General features: G+C 45.3%; 1 protein-coding gene across 4 annotated transcripts in view; it reads left to right on the top strand.

The window, feature by feature from the left end:
* OXR1 (oxidation resistance 1) overlaps window positions 1-21,128 on the top strand; it is a 203,632-nt gene that overhangs the window by 86,890 nt on the left and 95,614 nt on the right. For 3 of the 4 annotated variants that reach the window (XM_054167479.1, XM_054167475.1, XM_054167477.1), the window contains exons 2-3: window positions 4,797-4,962; window positions 11,936-12,132. In XM_054167479.1, coding sequence (XP_054023454.1) covers window positions 4,904-4,962; window positions 11,936-12,132 — 256 coding nt within the window. In that variant the 5' untranslated portion in view covers window positions 4,797-4,903. The remainder of the gene's footprint in view (window positions 1-4,796; window positions 4,963-11,935; window positions 12,133-21,128) is intronic. The other variant, XM_054167476.1, reaches the window with a different exon arrangement.

Below are 21,128 nucleotides of genomic sequence, written 5' to 3'. Positions count from 1 at the left end.
AGTGGTGCTGACTCGAGAGAGCTGGTTCAGGCACAGGAGCACACATGCAAGGTGCATCCTGACAGAAAGTGAGGGGCAAAGCTGAGAGGGATTGGCTTGCTTTGGTGTTGTACAGAAATGTTTTGCTTCCAGGAGCTGAGTCTTAAGCAAGGATCTGAACAGGCTAGTACCATCCTCATTTTGTCTCAGGTATCAACTACTTAATGCCATTTCTTACAAGGCTGCTATGCTCTGCAACATAAACTAAGAGTTTCTGTATTTAAGTGTTATCTGTTGATAAGCCATGCTGTGCATTATTGGTCACCTCCTTCCCAGGATGAAGTCAACTGAGTCACCTTGCTGGTGGTCTCAGCATCAGTTGGGGACCTAAGGATGCTGCTGATGCAGGGAAAGACTCAGAAATACACAGTTGGTTCCATGAAGACTGAACACTAATGCACTTCATCCTGCTGCTCTCTGTGTTAAAGTAATTGACAGGCAACACTTGTCAGAAGGAAGCTCAGCTTCTGAGAAAATGCTGTCAAACTTGAGAACTGCAGGACTTGATGTCATCCTGGCTTTATTAAACATGACTTAAAGATGAAGCCTTCTGTGTGTACCTAACAAAATGAACTTTGTTGAATATCTTCTCTAGGAATGGGGCCTCAGCTGCCTCTCTGGGCAGCCTGTTCCAGTGTTCCACTGCCCTCACTGTAAAGGACTTGTTCCTAACATCCAATCTAAATCTATTCTTCTTTAATTTCAAGCCATTGCTCCTTGTCCTATCGCTGCAGGCCTTTGTAAACACTCTCTCTGCAGCCTTTCCTGTAGGCCACCTTCAGGTACCGGAAGGCTGCTACTAAGTCTTCCCAGAGCCTTCTATTCTCCAGGCTGGGCGACCCCAGCTCCCTAAGCCTGTCCTCACAGGAGAGGTATTCCAGCTCCTGTAGCCCTCCTCTGGACCCACTCCATCAGGTCCATGTCCTTCCTGTGTTGAGGGCTCACCCAGAATACGTTTGCTTGGATTCAGATTGACCATAATCTCTGTGCTTGCATGAGCCTCTTCTTTCTCTCTTGGGTTTGCTCAGTCCCCAGTTCCCACTCTTGCTGCTCCTGCAGCTCCTGTGGCTCCTGCTGCTCTGTCCAGCAAAGTTTCCCTCCGTGTTTGGTCCCTTCTGTGACCAAGGCTTGCAGGCTGTACTTGGATGATGAAGGTGTAAGAAATGTCTTTCCAACCTTTACACTCTGGTGGGCACAAAGTAAAAAGTTGTTAAAAATGTTCCTCCTACAACCACAGAACTGAGAAACAGAAATAATTGCGTGGGGTCTGCATTTGTTTTTAAACAAGTAGGTGCTGTTTTACAACCTATCTGTTCAGCCCTGTGCTGCTTCTGTTCTATAGAGATTCTCTTAGTACAGCCTGGTGTTGATCAGCTTATCAAGTGGCATTGCTTATTTTTTGGAATGAGAGGACATGGAAACATACATGGAAACATACATGGTCAAGCTGGCATATTCCTCATGGGTGCAATGAGCAGACTTCTTGTTTTCTAATTGCATCTGATGGGACTCAACAAGGCTTTGGATCTCTGCCTGCAGTGTGACTGCAGCATCCAAGTAAATAGAGTATGGACTGGCATCCCCAGTCAGCCCTCCAGGCTGATCTTGCAGCTCTAGGGGAATTGCCATGTCACTGAGCTCAGGCCTGGGCTAGTCAGAGTGAATATATGGAGCAGGAAGGTCTCCTACCAGAAGGGCAGGAGGATAATTTTGTCTAGTTTAAGAACAAAATATTCCTGGATCTGTGAGGGTGTTTGTCTCCCATCTGGTGTAATCTTGGCTAACCTGCTTTATGAGTCAGAAATGCAAAAGAACAAGAGAAGCACTTTTCCAAACCCGTGTAGCGAGTGTCCCTGCAGTCTCCCTTAAGAGCCAGTCAGGTGGGTGACCACGCGTGCAGCGGAGGATGTGGTCTCCATGTCCCATCATGGTCAGGAAAGCCACCCAATACAGCATTTATTTTACCAAGTCTGTCTGTTTTCTGCACATTTCAATCAAAGGCTAAACTTACACTTGCTACTCAAAATGCCTGAGTTATGCACAAGTTGAAAGGCAAAAGCTCAGTTCTGCTTTGGCTCTGACCATGAAAGAGCTCCTATTTTGCCTAGGCTCTAACCTGCCTTTGACAAGCTAGGTGCTTCCATAGAGATTTATCTGATACTATTATATCCTGCAGAGCACTCTGAGAATCAATTTATGTTCTTAGCTGGGAGAAATGATAGGTGTTTTAGTCTCCTGGAGGAACAGCTTTTGTCTCTTCAGTGTAATGAGGCTGCCCTTTCTGGGTTGGTGCTAATTGCTTTGCTTCATGACAGTTGCTTTTTATCCTGGGAGAGTTTATAGGTAAATATATTATGCACATGTTGCAAATCTGTGTAGAATTTCTTTCAAGTCTATCTAAACTTCATTTCAACCTCTGTTGCACGAGTGTGCAGCGTGGTATTTGTGCACTGGATAACTTAGGTGCCTTGGGTATTGTTTGGCTTACAGTGTAAGTTACTAGCTTGTGTCCAGCCTTGTCCTTGACCTGTCTTTAGTGGAGACAGGTGGGTGCCTCCAAGGACTTACAGGCATTAGATACTTCTGCAGCCCTAACATCTGGGTAATGTGCTGTGCCTGCTTTTTAGCAAAGTAAAAGATCCCCACAGCCCCATCCCTGGTGGCAAGTGAATAGCTTAGCCCAAAGGCCACTTTGAGCCTCGCTGTACGAATGAGTTTTGTGAGAAGCAAGGGCTCCTTTTGGAAAGGAGCATGAGGATAGTTTGGTGTCTTCTGCTGCCCTGAGCTGACTCCCATCTCCGCCCCAGTGGTGTGGTGGCAGATCACATGTCATGGGTTTTGCACTCTGCAGCATGTCCTGATGCTCAGACTGAAGACAGAAGCTCTCTTGCTTGCTGCATCTCAGGTCCCAGACTGCCATTTGTGGCTGCCAAGCAGGACTATGTAACATGGCAGTGGCATGTTGTGGTGTGACAGGGCAGGTTGTCCAGCTGCAGGAAGAAGGCCAGACTGGAAGGTCCCCACTTGCTGGAGTCACTTGCAGACAATGGCCTGTTGTATCTGCTCCTGGCTGGGTCTCACTCACTATTTGTTTATTATCTTTGCAACTCACTGAATTTTCAGTGACTAGATCAGAATGTCTAATCCCATATGTAGGCCTTGTGGAACAACGATAATAATGATGTAAGAATTGGTTTAATATTTTTGGAAGGAGTCTTTAAGTTGTTTCACTGTGTGCGTTTCAAGATGTATGAGCTACTGGGCAAGGCAGAGGAACATGCAGATTTCCATTGCCGTAACTGAGGACAAGCATGTTCTGCAAACCTGAGCTGTGGTTTCCTGCTGTGCTGATGCTTATTTGTTGAGAGGGTAGAAGTGGAACACACAAATCTGTGGTACTGTAAGAGCATCGTAGCTTCCAGCCTCCTCTGGCACCTCCTTGAGAAGTTAAAAGTCCCTTTTGCATCCCAATTTGACTACACAGATCCATACAAGTTATGGTGCGGTATGCAGTAGCAATCTCAGGAGCATTAAGTCCCATGGGATATTGCAGCTGACTTGTAAACAACTCAGTCAAGCCTAAAACTGGAATCAAAAATGCACATGCAATGCTTAAGTTAAAGGCTGTAGACAAACCAGCTTTGTTGATGTATCTGTTCCTTGCAGTCAGCACAGAAAAGAATTGATACTGTGGCATAGTTAATTACATGGCAAAATGCTGTGAGTTCATATGGCTTCGCTGTAGGGGAAGTACTCTGTATATCACAGGGTGTAAGTCAGCAGCTCTCAGAACACCAGCTACACCTGCCTTTAAAAGTTTGAATTCAGTGCCTGGGAGAGAAAAGATGGTAACCCAGAATGTGGGCCTGCATGACACAGGATGTGAGAAAATCTCATAGCAGTTTTCAGGGGAATGGGAGCTGGGTGCTGGTTGCATAGCCTGTAATAAAGAGAGCTCAGAAACATCTGACCAGGTGAAGCAATGACTTTCCTTAGTGATGCAACCTTGGAAGAGTTTGGGCAGTTTGCATCCAGCCTCATAAATAAAGTTGCATTAGCTGTAATGCTGCAGCATTAATGACACCAATCAGAATGAAACTGAAATTATCATCCCCGTAAAGCCATTATGCAGATTTTGCTCTGTGCCAAATATAACAGAGCTGGAAGTTTCATGGAGCCATGCAAATTGTGCTAAAGTAGATTTGCATAAAGCATTGGAAGAGCCTTTGTGAAAATGAAACTAGTGGGAGTTATTTAAATAACAGTATAGCAGCTATTAACAAAATAGCAAGTTCAAAATAGTAATTTACTCTCCACATCTCCTCTGAAATGCGTGCAGGATGAAGAGAACTGTCAGCAAATAGTGCATCATTGCAACCCACCCTCTCAAAGTCCTGAAAGAAAAGCTCAGGGGATTCTCATCCCTGACAAAGCACACACCCTAGTTGCAGAGCAGTTTACTTCCACTGTGTGATGCAGCTGTAAGATACTAGGCAGCCACGGCAAAGGATTAGGAGCTCAAGGTCCTACGGCTTAGAGAGCCAGAAAACCAGAGCATGAATTGTATGTGCTGTAACTGTCAGAGCTGTGTATTTAGCATGACCACTGCCATCTTCCTCTCTGTCATTCATCGTCATCAGCTCCCCGCACACTTCTGCGCTGCCTCAGCCCGCCGTGCATGTCCGCCCCGGGGCCCGCCTGCGGTGCGCCGAGCGCGCTGGCTGCTTGCTGCGGACTCACCGACACTTCTTTCCCAGGCAGTGAGAGTGCCTTGTCACACCTGAGCCGCAAGTGGATTCTGGACCCTCCTGCTTGGCGTTCATGGATGTAACCTGGCAGCAACCAGTCTGTGTGTCTTCTGTAAATGGTCCTCCAAGGGTATACCTGTAGCAGTGCTGTCATGCTCCCAGGAATAATCACAAGGTTTGTGCTCGTTTTCCTCAGTCTTTATTCAGCGATGTTCCCTTGACACACGAGGTGCCAACAGACCTTGTTCAGCGGGTGTGGGTTGCCTGTGCCACACATCACAACACCAATTTTGCAGTCATTTCAGTTTCTCTTCATCTTTTCTCCTGGGATCTGGTGGACACTTCTGGTTTGGCACTGCCTTTTCTTACAGAATGAGGGAGGGTAGCAGTTTTCCTGCATGTGCTGGGACCAGCTCCATGCGTAAGAGTGACCAGAAAGTGGAGAGAGGGCGGGTTTGGTTTGCTTTGTGGTACTCTGACATTTAACAACTGTGGTGGGTTTAATTTGCATGATAGTTTTTACTAGTGTGTGCAGAGGAACAAAGCAGCATGTTTTGTATGTGTGCTCTGCAAGCTCAGCTGCTGGGGGCACAAAGCAGAGCCTGATGCTGATAGCAATCTTCTTGCACATAGCTCCGTCGCCTGCACTGTTTTGTTTCCTGAAGCTGGGCTGGATGTTACATTATTGATACCTACCTGCCACTTTGAATTGCTTTCTGAGCTGTGTAGGTGTGGATTTGTTCCTAATCCTTTCGTAACACCACCTGTGTGAAGGTCATCGTGCTCTTGTTTTCTGCCATCCAATGATCTCATGAGCTGCTTGCACTATCAGAAGACTGCTGCATGATCGACATGCAAAGTAACAGACTGAAGGGCTTTTCTGTGGGTGGGTTTTTGTTTGTTTACTGACAGACATTGATTTTAGTGGTGTTCTGTTTTCTAGCTGCTTTGTGGTGGTTGGTTTTGTTTCCCTCTGCAATTCATCATGACCAATTCAGATCTGAATTGGAAGTCTGTCGCGCTGGGTTGTGTGTAGCACTTACATAGCAGTGGATGTTTAGATGATACCAGAGACAGAGCATGTGTTGAGTGGCGCTTTCCCCGTGAAACCCCTCCAACTTCCAGTAGTCCTGGGCTCAAGGATTTTGTTTGCTGAAGTACCTGCATGCTTCACAGCCCCTGAGGGATGTTTTCTGCCTGGTTTGTGTCGTTCTTTTCTGTACTGAGCGATACTTCTTCGCCTGCACAATTCTTTCTGTCATGCAATTATAGGCTGTTCAAAGTGCTTCTTGATGTTTTGTTCAAACTTGCTACTTGCCTGCATGTGGTGTTTCTTAACTCTCCTGTGCTCAAGGCCGTTTGCCACTCCCCATCCCCATGGCTGATGGCTGCAGAAGTCCCTGTGCTGGTCCCCCGTCGGTAGGTCCTTCCCACGGTCTGTTTTGTCCTGCACCAGTGGGAGCCAGCTCTTTGTCATCACCAGTGCTGGGACTTTTTTGTGGGTCTAATCCTGCTGTCTTCTTTTCGGGATGAGATGGCCAGAGCTGCAGATGGCATGCGAGACCATTAAACAAAGGATTCTTCCTCGGCCCTCCATGGCATTAACTCATGCTGCAAGTATGCAGAAGGAGCATCAAGCAGTAAATGGAACCTGCCTGCAGACCAAAGCCTTCCACCCGGTCCCTCTGAGTTGCCACAGCAGCCCAAAAACGCCAGCCACATGCAAAGGCAGACTTGTGTGGGAAGGACAGCGTGTCCACAAGGGACCAAAGGAACTGATTTGGGGTCTGTTCAGTGCAGGTGCTGGAGGGTTAGGCCTTCTCCTGTGTTTAAATTGCAGTGCTGTGTTGAAAATAGAAGTTTACTTTGTTCCAGAGTCAGACAAATCCTGGCTGTCCACAGCGATTTAAATCTCATTTCTAGCTACAAGGAAATCAAACTCATAGCTAGCTCTTCTGGGCATTCCAAGATACTAAATGCTTCTCTGAAGAATAGTCTCCAAATGAATGATTTTGCTTCTCCTATTAACTGTGGAGTAAAATCTCTGTGGCAGTCACAGGGGGTGCTGGGAGGGTGTTTTTGTGCTCAGTAGGTAAGAATGAGCTAGGCTCTCCTCAAAATCTTTGTTGCAATAGGGGATTTTTACGTAGAAATCCACACAGACCACCTTGTAAAGAGTCCCAGTCTTTGGGATGGTTTGGATGCTTCTTTGTTTATACCATAAATGGTTTAAATGCATCTCTCTCCTCCTCCCTGCCCCCCACCTTCCCCTTTTATTTTCAGACTGGACTGCCAGCCTTGCTTGGTTTAGGTGCTTTCAAGATCTGTTTGGAGACTCTTGCCTCATTTTCCTTCCATGTTGCTTTACAAAAAAATGGTTTGCAATTCTGACATGAAAAAGTGCATGGATTGTGTTAGGAATGGGATAGAGCTGTGACAGTGATGACATTTTGACAGGGGTGAAATCCTGAGGCTCTCAAAGACTCCAGCAGACTTCCCAGGGAACTCACTAGCCCCAGGATTACACAGCTTCCCACATGTGTGGGCTGTCAGAGGCCTTGGTGGTCGATGCCCTCACCCTCAACCACCTGCACACATTCCATTTTTGACACAACTGGTAAGAACCTCTTCAGAGTGACTCTTTCCTGGGAGGTGCTGCTGGGGAGCACAGGATGCTAGCTGGTCAGGAGGAGGTGAAAGCTGAAGCCAGCTGTTAGGCTGTTTTAGGATGTAGTAGAAAGCTTTGCAGCTTTATGCAGAGCATGGAAAGGGAAATGAAGTGGGAATTTAAAGCTGGTCAGTGTATCTGCCTCCAGGTCTGCCATGTCACACAGCTCAGAGATGCACATTCCCCCTGGATTAGCTAAGTAGCAAATCTTTGGTGATCAGTAGCTGGCAGGATGCTGAGGGGCTTTGTGCCTCCGTCCATAGCTTGGAGGCACCAAGGAGTGACTTCATGAGAAGGTCTTGGATGGGCAGAGATACTGGGATGAGCAACATCTGTTCTGGGAAAATGCAGCAAGATGTAAATGGAGCAATTGAGGTTTTAAAGGACATCAGCAATACTGCAACTGAATTACACAGGGGTGTGTGAAATGTGTGTTGGCACAGTGGTGTCTGAACCCGAGGTGCTGCTCAGCCCTGTTCTGAGCAAACACAGCATTTCCAGCCCTGGTCAGCAGCACCTGAGGAACCCTGCTCTGGCCCTGCTTGAACTTCAGCCCAGGGTGGGTTATCTCTAAATTGTCAACAGCTGGGCCTTCACAGTCCTCCTGCCTTAGGCTCTCCTCTGAACTCGGTGCTTTACTTGTCTGCTTTAATGCCCAGGGGAGAGTGAAACTGTGTTTCACAGAGGCCAGGAGACAGCAGCAGTGACCAGCTCGGGGTTTACACCTCGCACAGGCTGCAGATTTTGCTTTCTTTGTTGCATATATTTCCCTTCCCTGGAGCTCCTATGATGAGAGGGTAACTGCAGAAGAAAGAAAGAATCTTGCCTTTTCTACTTCAGCTCTCAGGCAAGTTAGGAGTTTGTCCTTGCTAGCATTTCCAAGCCAAACTAATGCAGTGCTGGGTTTGAAGTCCTTGCTGGGTTGCTGCCTGCCACCTGTCTGTAGCAATGTCATTTTGGGTCACACCAGGTGATACTGAAAGACCTGTGCTGCTTGAGAGGTCAGTATTCTGCTACAGAATACACAGAGTAAAAGATTAAAAAGATTTGCCACAGTATTTCTTATATGTTTTACTTGTTTTTTCTACAAGAAGACAGCCTGAAACAGAGCAAGAATGAGGAAGGTGATCCCAAGGCATTTCTTGTTCAGGTTCCTTTCTCTCAAAGAATAAACCTGGTTTCAGCCTGACTGTGCAGCTTTAATATAACCCCCCAAAACTACATGCAACACAAACCTAGTGATAAGGCAGGGTGCTGGAGAAGTCTTAGAATGAATTAATTCTCTTGGTTTGAAGATATACACAGCACTTAGGTTTTCTTTCCAGACATGCTGGTGCAGTGAAGATGCAGTTCAAAGGCTGCAGTGTTCTTTCCAACTCCTTGCCAGCCATGACCATATCCATATACAGCTGAGGCAGGCTGAAGGAAGATGCTTCTTTTTGTCAAGTCATTCCTAAATAGTGTCACTACTTGAATCCATGTCCTCCTCAGCTGACCCTGTGAGCTCAGTCTGGATCAGTTTAGACTATCTTTCAGTCTTTCCTGGCAGCAGAAGCACAGTCACCATGGTCTCCCAACAGCAGTCTGACAATATTAAGTGCACTTGCTTGCCTTTCACTCTCCTGTCCTTCAATTTTAGTACTTGAGCACCTATGACTCTGGAATTCTTGCATGTAAATTGTTCTGGATTTCAAGAGTAGATAACTTTTTAGAAGCTAATTTGATACAGACATTTTGACTGAGTCTGTTATTAATCACAAGTCACTTGAAAAAGGCCAAGTGACTTTTTTACTGCTCATAGGACAGGTATTATCTTTTTATTCCTGCATGATTCTAGAAGCACAGGCACAATACAGTTAGTGTGTTTGTAACAACATCTGATACTCCCCACAGTGCAGCAAGCTTATTTATTGGCTACCTCCACACTGTAATTCACAGCTTTATTAATTGCACTCTCCTTCAGACAGCCTTGGTGGCAAAGAATGTGTTCATAACATAATGGAGAATATAAATCATAATGGTTTCAATCTGCTCATCTGTCTTCCTTTGGGGCAGAGCATGGAAATGCATAAGGCAGGGCATATGTACCCTTATCCATCCCCAGGCCTCACTTTGTGCCTTCTTTGCCCACAGCTGTTTTGCACAACACAGAAGACACTGAAATCACAGGGGAAGTTTAGGTCCAAAGTAGAGCATCACTTCTTGGGAAATAATGGTTTTCTTCCTTTAAATCATCCTTTAAATCATCCTTTAAATCTTCAAAGGTTTCAAGTAGTAAGGAAATACAGAGGTTTTTGTATATCACCCGAAATATGGCATACCAGCAACAGAGCAGAATTTAACATCCTAGTGGAGAGCACCACTTCATTGCTAATGAGCCAATGAAATATTCCAGCCTTCATTGTAGGGAGATAAAGCTGATCAGCTGTAGACTTAAAGCTAGAACTACTCCAAAGATCATCTCTGTTTCTGGAGCATCATTTCAAACAAGAGAGCTTTTTTTTTTTCCCTTCTCAAACAATGTGAGAAGATGTCCTGCTCAGGCTTGCCTTGATTTCATACGTATCAGTGTTCCTAGAAGGATAAATTAGCTGATCCCAAGCTACTCAGGCGCATGTCCTCACTGACGCTATGCATGGGTGCATTGAATAAGGTACTCAAAGTAAAGATAGTTTTAACTATCACAGTAACAAGTTGTTCTTCCCATGGGGGCTCTTTGAACAGCAAGAGCTAATGTAAGCAGATGGTGTCTATGGAGTAGTAGTTAGTTGTTCACTGTTTCTCATACGGCACTCTTGCATGTCAGTAAAGTAAGCTGCTGTGGCTGCTGTATGCTAAAATGATCACAGCACATAGCTAAACAAGAACCTGTCAAGGCAGGATGCCACCTTGAGCGGCATGAGCTCAGGAGTAGTTGAGCACAGACCAAGAAAAGTAACTCCAAGAGCTAAAAAAGCTTTGTCATCTAACTGAAAAAAAACCAGACTGTAAACCAGAGTCTGCTGGAGGCTGGAAGGACATCCTGCAGGAGGTAGCACTCTGGCTGTGCTCTTTCCAGTGATGGTTAGAGACAAGGCATTTGTCCAGAGGAACATCTGCTTTGACCCAGTACAGCCTTTCTTACAGGGATGAAGGTCCCTCTCATCCTGAGCTTGTGCAGAGACATTGGAACTGAGGAGAGCTGCTTCAAAGAGAAGGTGCTCTGGGCCAGTCTAGGGAACAGGCTACAGTGGAAGTATTCTTTCCCACTGAATAGTAGAGACAAGTTCATTTCTAACTGCTAGTCCTTTCCCTGGACTAGCAATGCCCCATATGGGTGTAAGTGATTTTGCCTTCACAGCATCATTCATACAACTCTGCATATACTTTGATACTTTAATATAGCTCCCAGAGCTTGATCATGGCCTAAAGATTTATCAGTCTACTAATAGCAGTCATTATTATATTTATATTTAATCAGTTAATCTCTTAAGCTATCAGATTCCACTCTCAGTGCAGGAATCCATGCTGCTTAATTACAACCAATACAGGAGAAAATGGTTTAAAATGAGGGAAGCACAGGGGTCAGAGGGAGGCTGTTTAGCATTACATTGGTAGCCTAATAAAATTATCCTTTGTCATTACAGAACTTTATCATTTTACTTCACTTGCTTCACAGCTTCAGAATTATTATGATCCCTCCATCTCAAAACAGTGTCTCACTGCAATGCCATAAACCTCTCTTATTTCCAGGATGAAACCATGTAGTCAACTATATGTATTTATAGACTTAATTTAAGAGGAGTGTTGATAAAAGCCAATGTGTGTGTGGTGAGCTTGATCCCAGCAGAGCATTTGTCTCTGTGTAATAACTCTAGCAGCATAACAATGTCTATTTTATGTTGCTAGAGATACAGATGACAGAACTACAGCAATTCAGTGACGGGAGCGTACTCACCGCCGCGCTGAAGTAGGGTGTAAGAGTTTGTTGCAGTGCACAAAAGGATACCTGAGATGTCAGGATCCTTGAATTTAGATGAGAAACAGCACATTGGAACTATTACAGAATGAGAAATGCATTTGTAGAGCTACATCTGAGTGCAGAAGTTCATCAGCGAGGTCTCTTCTCTTAGGGCCTTCAGCAGCTGTGTGCAAACTGTTTGATTTCTTTGTACTCACCTCATCTGTGGCAACTTAAGGCAGGCAGCTTAACGATAGGTTAATTGTTGGCAGCTCATCTTCTCTGAGCTATATTAGGGATGGATCCTCCTGCTCAGTGGTCTGATCTGAGGAAAGTTTACCATTTGTGGGTACTTGTGAGACAGAAGTGCTGTAACTGATCTGGCAGGAGCTGAGAGGGGAATTGCTGGCTTCTCACTGCTGTTCTGTGTTGCTGCTGTGACGTGCATGAGTAGCTGTACGATGAATATATTGCTGTTATTCTAGCAATGACCCAGGTGAATGTGATTAGTAACACCTGACTGCCTTAAATTGCCTTTAGATTAAAGAAAAAGTCCCAGTCGGTGGATATTAGTGGGCCAGGATGCAACCCAGTGGCAGCTGAAGCTCAGACACCTCAGCCCAGTAAGTCTTTGCCTGCCACTCAGACAGCTACTGCTGAGGAGGAGCAGAACAACACGGCAAACACCCAGAGGCGCCATCCACGCAGGAGTGAGTTGAAGAGATACTACACCATTGGTGAGTTTTATGTCACAGCAAAAAGCAAATACACTCACTGAGAAGGCAAGGTCTTCCTCTGTACTTGTGGCTTATTTCTTTTGGTTAATTGCAGTGGGCTGCCAAGGTTAAAAATGCCCAGAGAGAGCATTAAGGTGTTGTATGTTAACGCTGATGTCGAGTTACCCTGAAGAATTAACTTGCTTTATTTATCTTCCACCCTTGACAGAAATTCTTTCCTCCTTGCCTATGTTTTTTCCTTAAAAGCAAGTACTGAAGACAGTACAAAAGCAATATTGGCAGGAATGATGTAGGAAGAATGTAATTGCCTTTGACAATGGATTGCATCAGAGATTTAACAGGAATTGCTCAGGAGGCTTTGAGTTAGAAAGAATTTGCAGTTTGGAGAGGGAGGAGGCCTGCTGACGGGGAAGGATTGATTAGGGAGATTTCTGGGTATCTTTCACAACCTACATCATTCTTACAAAATGATCCTAGGCACCTTAGAAGATGCTTCCTAACTTGCTTCCCCATAAATCATTTTGGGACTGAGCCTGACTGGATTCCCCTGGCTTTGTTTCTTACCTGGTTAAAGCTGCTGGAGAGTGGCCTTGCAGTGTTTGTGCCAGGTTCATTAGCGCCTGTGAGAGGCAAATGTGCTAACGGGAGTGGTGCAAACGAGGAATGGATGCTAATGCTGTGCTTTGAAGAGACAAATTGTCAGGACATTCAAGAAAATGAAGTGAAATATTTTAATTGTGGGTTTGTGTGCTCTTGAGCTGTTGCAGTGTAACGTGGTGATTTCCTCTGTTCCAAGGTAACCATTTGTGTGTCTTTAACTTGTCTGAAAGGCAAGGCAAAATGTGCTGCCTTAAACATCTTTTACTGAATTGTGTCTGCTCCCTTGAAGTTTGCTGTCATCGTAAGTTCCTTTGTTTTTAAAGAGGGAAACTAGGTTAGCAATCTGCACATGTTACTAGCAGGGCTGTATTCCAAGTGCTGAGGGCTTGGCTGTGCTTACAAACCGGGGTGGCACAACTGCCTTCTGAAAACTCGTGGAGGTTTCCGTGATCGCTTTCTAGCCCAGAAGAAATAAAGCTGAGGCAAAGTGAAGGCATTGGTGGCTTCATTAGCATCTCTGACAACAGGCCTAGAAACGTTCCAAATTGCATAATCTTTCTGTAGAGGAGTTTCTTTTGTGCCGCGTGTGAGGATAGCATCCTGAAATGAATGCTTTCTACTCGAGCATCCGGTGTGTTTGCTGACAAAGGATATTAAATCAGCACACTTGAGTGGCTCTTTGCATTGAAGTACTCCTCTGTGGCTTTTTTTCCTCCTTCTTCCTCTAAGTAACTTTAAAATACTATCCAAGATAAGCCAAGATTAATTCATATCTAAAGCAGGGCATGGGGTGAGGGAGTTTTGCAGAAAAGCAGTGATGAATCTAGAAATTGATGAAAATTACTTCTTAATCTAGCTCAGGATTGAAAAATGGTGTTGGTGAATTGAGCCCAGCTGAATGTCTTCTGTGATCACCCCAAATACCATCTGCATCTGGAGACACAGGCTCTGGTCTGCATTCATCTATTTGTGACATTCGACTCCCCTGCATTTTCTTTTGGGAACCTTTATAAAACCCTTACAATGTGAGCTCCATCAGTGTCAGAAACCTAGCTGTGCTTTTAGTGACCACACTGTCCTAGCTCTAGCTGCTCACCTCAGAGTCTGAGTAACAGAAGGGTTTCACACCTGTGATTACTTTGCTTGAATACTGTGCAGCACTTGATCTGCAAGGCTTCTTGACTGGAAAATATTTCTGGAGGTTGTGTAGTCTAGTGTCCAGTTTGAAGTGGGACTTTAAGCAACACTAGATCAGAACAGCCAAAGCTTTGTCTTGATTATCTTCAGGGGGGCACAGTCCACAGCCTTTCTGCATATCTTGCTGGAACATGGACAGTACGTCCATAGATGACAGCATTCATGGGCACCTGCCACACGAACAGGAGCTCACATCTGTGGACAGAAGTTGTAGACCCTGTAGAATTGTAGAAGCATGAGGGGAACAGACCAGAGAAAGTGACCAAGCTTGCATGTCATCTTGTACAGAGTACTGAGTGACTTAGTATGGAAGATACATTGGGTCTGTGTTCCTTATGCACACAGCCTTGTCTATGTGAGTCCCAGAAATACAGCACGGCAGTGGTAGAAAGTGAGTGTTTATTCTGCTGGCTGAGTTGTTGTGATATTGGCTCTGGGTATTTGATAACCTGAGAGAAACAATAAATATCCTCTTAGAGCTCCCATCAGCTTCAGCATACTTGAAGTTATGACCCATACTTTCCCTGTGATTTAAGAGTCGCTTTCTGTGACTTGTCTCAGGAATGATTTCCAGCAGTCAAAGTCTAATGAAATACTCCGTTACTTTCTGAGGAGGAATGTACCACTGCCTTGGCACACCTCTGATGGGCTGAGATCTGCAACAGAAAAAGATCAGATTCTAGTGATGTGCTGTGTGCAGCTGGCTGTTAAATAGCTTAAGTAAGCACATTATACCTGTTGCTGACCTAATGCAATTACAGAGTGATTTACCTTGCTTTGCCCTTGTTTCATGTTGTTCTCTACTAAAAGCGATCTATGTCCAAGATTGAACAGCAGGAACTAATCATTGCTGTGATAAATGGATTAAGAAAGTGTGTTAGAAAACTAATGTGTCAGTACAGGTGAGGGGTTGACCTGCTGTAAAGCAGCTCCATGGAGAAGGATCTGGGAGTGCTGGTGGACAATATCTTATCCATGAGCCAGCAACGAGCCCTTGTGGCCAAGAAGGCAAATGCACTCTGGGGGGCCATTCAGAAGAGTGTGGCCAGCAGGTCAAGGCAGGTTCTCCTCCCCCCTCTACTCTGACCTTGTGAGACCACACCTGGAGTACTGTGTCCAGCTCTGGGTTCCCCAGTTCAAGAGGGACAGGGAACTACTGAAGAGTGTCCAAGGGAGGCCATGAGGATGGTGAAGGGCCTGGAACAGCTGTGCGATGCGAGCCCAGGCACTGTTCAGCCTGGAGAAGAGAAGCCTGAGAGGGCATCTTACTAATGTTTACAAATGCCTGAAGGGTGGGTGTCAAGAAGGGGCCAGGCTCTTTTCAGTGGTGTCCTGTGATAGGACAAGAGGTAGTGGATACAAACTGGAACCCAGGAAGTTCTACCTCAGCATGAGAAGAAACTTTGGTGTGAGGATGCTGTAGCCCTGGAGCAGGCTGCCCAGAGCCTGCAGCCATTCGCACAAGATGCTTACTTTGCACTTCATCTTTTCTCACCAACTGTTATGTCTATGAGGCTGATGCATCCCAAACTTAATGAGGGCACTTGCACTTTTTAAAAGTGGAGGGAAAAGTAGGTAAGGGAGGAAAAAAACAAGTGAAAAGAAAAGGCAATGGGGAACAAGTTGTGTGCTTGGCTGAAATGAAACAGAAAATAGAAAGTCAGTGAGGGGGAGAAATAACTCTTCCATATGGCAGGCTGAGCAGGCAGGAAGGCTCCTGATCCTCCAATGCTGAACTGGTGTGAAGAAATTCAGTGGGAACTCCTAGATTAATAAGGCAAGTGTAGGAAAAACAGTCTGCATGGTGGGTTGGATGAAGTTTTGTGGAGGACTCTAGAAACAGCACCCAAGATATTTAAAAATGCAAAGCTAAAATTAGCCTTTGTAGATGTCTCAAACACTTAAAAATTCAGGCCACTTATTTCTGAAGTGCTTATTGTTGAGCAGCTGCCTCAAAAGAGAAAAAGAATGTATCTGGGTCTTCAGCACTCTGGAAGTGGGCTGGTATATTATACAATAGAGAGGTATTTGGGTAACCTGAATTCAAAGCAGGAAGGCTCCATCAGCTTGGTGCTGTGTCCAGGCTACAACTGGCACTTGTTAGCTGGCTTACACCTAGCCCAAGTGCAGCATCGCAGCTGTGTTGCTTGCAGGACCCAGCCGAGTTGTAGGACTGTGCTTTGTGGTAGGATGCCTCAGGATATTTGTTCAGTAATTTGTTAAGCTGATGATGTTCTCCTATAAACACATCAACTTGAAGTGTATACTCTGATTCTCAGGAAGCCATGGAAGCCTGGTGAACAGTGCCTAGGTACCTCTAAGAGGACCTACCCAGCAGACTACCTACCTAGTACCTCTGGTTTTGTAGGTGTAGAAGGCCTCCTTTGGTTCTGTGTGCCATAAATTATTTTCTTTTACTCATGGCTATTTCTTTTTTACTGCTGAAATTCCTGCTCTGTGAGACTTTATTTGGGGTGCTCTTCTATGATGCATTATCTGATAATAATTAGTGTATTTACTGGAGGGAGGTATTTCCTGCAAAGAACACCTCCCTTTCTTTCCAGGCATGTCTTTGAAAGTTCCTTCTTACCATTTTGCAGTTGAATATATCTGCTGCTTCTCTTCTGCAGAGTTGAAAGTGGTTCCTGTTTGAAGTAGCTCTCCCATTTGCACAATTTTCTTTCTTGTTAATTGCTCATCCTAGCAAAGCATGGAGCATAGGTAACCATATGAGAAACTGTTAGATGAGTGGTGGAGTTTGATGCAGTAGATGCTGTAAATTTGGGCTGCATCTTCGCCCTTTTGTAGGACAGATGGAAGATGAAGCTGCCAATTCTCTCTCTGAGGATCCAGATGCTGTTCTCCTCTGTTCACAGAGTCTGACTCTGCAGATCTGACCCAATGCACTTAACAGTTTTCTTACTGAACACTCCCTGCTCTCTGAGGAACATCAGTCTCACTGCTGCCTTTCAAATCTGACCTCAGAAACTTTTACAGGTGCAAGCCATTTTCCTAGCACCTCATTACCTGTTTGTGAGTGATAAGGAAAGGGAAATAATTTATGGAACTTGTGGATAGTAATGAAAGTGGCTTTCATAGCAACAGTAGCTATGCAAAGTTCTTCCTCATTCACCTTTCCAGAACATATTTTGTTAGTGATTCAGCTCACATAGCTACTCTGGATGAGCAAGCAGGCACTAGCTCATGTCTTTGTTTTTCTCTTTTAGAGAATTTAAAACTTGGAGCCATTTAAAGCCAGTTTTTAATGTGGTATCCTTCCTTTGTCCTTTACAGATACTCTGTGTAGCCTTTGAATGTAAATGAGTTCAGAGCTATAGAGACAGCATCCACCAGAAGAGTGATGCTCATTAATGTCCTTTCATCTCAGCATGCCCCTTTTCTTAGCATCTGGTTTGGGTTTTAATCACTCAGATTGTTATCCTCTCATCTGCAGAGTCACTGTGGACAAGAAGTGTTTCAGGATTTTATCATTTCCTTGCTTTGCATCAGGACGAAGCTTAAATACTTCACAGTTCTAAGGCAAGCTGCTCAGCTTGCAAGATTAGCCAAGAGTGTGTAATCATGGCACACCACGAGGTGACTCTGGAGGAGAAAGATGGAGGAACTGACCGGACCTGTACATCTCGGCTTGATAGAGTGTGTCGCCATCACTCTTCCTGGAGGCTTTCTGTCTAAAGGAGAAATGGCTGAAAAAAAGGAGGTGATTTCTGACACCTCAGATGTGCTCTGAGCTCCAGTCTCATGAGTGTTGTGAAACACTGGAGTCTTCCTTTCAACAGTAAAAGAACAAACCAGGGAAATGTGGATTCCCTGTGGAAATAACTGGGTGATGTAGTGCTAGCACCTGCAGATGAGGCTGAAGCTTTTGAGCCTGGAGACAGAGTTCAGGGAGGACAGCAATGACAGGGAGTAGGGAAGGGCTAAGTTGGAGACTGCTAGAGAAAAGTCTTGATTTGTAGAAGTCCATGGGACTCCACAGGACACATATGAAGAAGGAGTTGGCTGAGGTCATGTTTGAACGCTCACAGAGATCCTGGGAGGTGTGTGATGAGAGGCAAATGCTGCACCCCTTTTCCAAACAAGCAACTCCGGGCTGTTCAGCCTCAGTTTTTGTCCCTTCCTGGACAAGGGCGAGAGAAGATGATTTTTAGCAGCCAGTGTGGCTTAACCCTGGGTAAATAACCCAATGCCATCCGTGTGAATCTGTGAAAACCTCCACCTCTACCCAATGCCTGGTGCAGGAGGCAGGACCAGTCTCTGTCATCGCGGGCACTGTTTGAATACCACAGCTGTGTCGGGCCGGGGGGGCCGTGCTGATGGCTGGGACTGCCTCCCTCTGCCGTAAGCAGGCTGCTTGCCTGAGGCTCTGGCATCAGACTCAAGCACTCTGGGACAGACCCGGCTCGCTGTTTAGCCTTTCTCAGCCCTGAACACGAGGGGCTACCAAAGAGCTCCTAGCACGTACTGGGCTACAGACAAGCTGTGTGAAAAGCTTTCTCTTCTGCTGTTCTGCTGACAACTTTGGTTCTGCTTTTTTTCCAACTAATGTTTACCTGTTCCTGTATTCAAGCTTTCTCTTTCTCCTGCTAGATAAGAAGATGCAGATTTCAAGAGAGAGCTGCTGAGCTAGGTTCACTGCTAGGGCAGCTTGCTCTGAAGTTCCTTGTGAATTTTAACAGACTGGCTTGTTGTGCTATTCCCCTCAAAAACCTATGGGAACCAAGTGTTGTTGCTAAACCCTGATTTATCTTGGACTGGGAAGAACAACTGAAATCTATCATGGAGTTGTTGTTCTGTTGAGCATTCCACAATCACAGAGCATTAGCATGCACACAGGACTGTGCAAAGACTTCACAGGCATAAAATATTCAACACTTATGAAAGAAGCCTTTATATAAATTTAGACACTAATTGGCCAGATACATTCATGGAAATGAAATAGTAGCAGCATCCCACTATTTTTGCAGTGGCTCTCACTAATTTGTATGCTTGAGAGATTCTTCTCTTCTTTTAATGTGCAGAAGATAGAGAAGGACAATCTCCTTCCTGTGCCAGAGGACATGTGGTGAGCATGATTTGTTGTAAGAGCTGTTGACTTGCAGTTCCTCAGACACCTTAGCCATACACTTAGGAACACGTGTGACCCCTTGGGAATGTAATCAGGTGCCTTTGTGGTCTACCTACAGTTCAAATTGTGTTGTTCCCTTTTCACTTGGACGTAGAATCGTGCTGAAATGTGGTGTTTGATGGTTGGCCAAGATTCTGGTATTCTTGCTCTGGGTGATGGAGCACTGGAACAGGTTGTGGAGTCTCCTGCTCTGGAGACTTTCAAAGCTAACTTGCATGTGTTCCTAGGTGATCCTGCTTTGGCAGGGGGTCTCGGACTAGATGATCTCCAGAGGTCCCTTCTGTGATTCTGTTACTAAGTCTGAGAGAAAATAGGTCCTGCATGTAGCCATCTTTGAAAACATACATCTATAATGTATTAATAAAACTAAATGGTGCTTTGAGAGATCGGCTTACATTCATTCTAACAGTGGATAATACAGGAGACACTGATCTGATCAGCATCTGGATTATAGCACCACCCCTCAGATATTCATAGATGTTGATCAGATCCCTGCTCAGCCTTCGCAGACGAAACAGCCCCAGGGCTCTCAGTCTTTCTTCACAGGAGAGACGTTCAAGTCTCCCAGTCATCCTCTCCGCTCTTCATTGGACCTTCTTCAGCAGATCCCTGTCTCTCCTGCACTGGGAAGCCCAGAACTGGACACAGTATTCCAGGCGTGGTCTCAGCAGGGCACAGCAGAGGGGGAGGAGAACCTCCTTCAACCTGCTGGACACACTTTGCTTAAGCACCCCAGGATGCCATTGGCCCTCTTGGCCACAAGGGCACATTGCTGTCCCATGGATGACTTGATGTCCACTAGGGCTCCAATACCTTTCTCCATGGAGCTGCTTCCCAGCAGGATGAGCCCTAGTCTGTACTGGTGCCTGGTGGTGTTCCTTTCCAGAGGTAGGAGTCTATGCTTGCCCTTGTTGAACTTCATGAGGTTGTAACTCATCACAATTAACAAACATGAGAGTTAAGATGGGTAGATTGAGAAGTGAATGGTTCGCTGCAAACCCTGCAGCAGCATCTCACAAGGGAGGAAGAATCTGCTGTTCCATGACGTGGTTGTTCTCAAGGATCAGCTCTTTTAATGAGAAAACATCTGGTGGCATAGCACCTTCTTAGGAACAGCATGTCCTTACACTTGACTGTAACTAACCTGCCAGGAAGCACTGTTTCCAATAAGCTCCATTAATAAAGGTGGCTGGGGTTCAGCTCTGCCTCTCAATATTCACTGAACAGGGCATTTGATGGCCATTTAGAAGCCACATCTCCTTCACTGGTTTGTTGTTTGTGCTTGGTTTTGCCATAAGCACAACTGAATGGATTTTGGTATTTCATTTCCCAGAGACAGAAAAAGCATGACTTCCTTCTCTTTTGGATGGTTTGCCAATCTCTTCTTCAGGCCAGTACAAAATTTTCTCTGCACTGAAAGAGTAACGAGCTGCAAGTCCTTGTTCCGTGGTGATTCCATTTCTGAGTTCTTCTAGCAGGGGGATGCTGTTAAACTGCAGGGACAACTTGAGAACAGGATGTTTGGTTTTCTTTTTTAAACAGGAATAATGAAGCTGTCTGATGCTGGCAGAGAACAACAGTTGTTTATTCCAGCTCGTATCTGTGTTACTTAGCCTGCAGTCAGGCTGGGAGGTGATTCCGCAGGGTTGAAATCATATGTCTAAAGGATGTAGAATTCTTCTGAATAAACCACAAGGCAATAAGCTCTGCTTGAGTGCAGGAAGAGATACCTGATCACAGAGGTAAAGGTGTTGGAGACAAGGAGTGGGCAGCACTGTAGTATGAAGAATGCAGGGTCAGTGAAGTACTGGTACAAGAAGGCAGCAAAACAGTAGAAGTGCAAGCAAATGAGAAAGGAGCCCAGGGAGTGAGGAAGAGAGCAGCTACCGAAAGGTTCACTTGAGAAGAGCCTGACTAATGATGCAGCACATCAGAAAAGCCCTGCCTCCTGCCATAAGCCAGTGTTCTGTTAATAGAAGCAGCCAATGTACTTCTGATCCTGGTTCTGCTGACGACATTCCTGTGTTTCACATTTAGACATTTTGAATTC

Source organism: Dryobates pubescens, chromosome 14 (genome assembly GCF_014839835.1).
Source record: "Dryobates pubescens isolate bDryPub1 chromosome 14, bDryPub1.pri, whole genome shotgun sequence".
Taxonomy (NCBI): Eukaryota; Metazoa; Chordata; class Aves; order Piciformes; family Picidae; genus Dryobates; species Dryobates pubescens.
The sequence above is the reverse complement of the archived record's forward strand: the minus strand, read 5'-3'. Positions and strand labels throughout refer to the sequence as shown.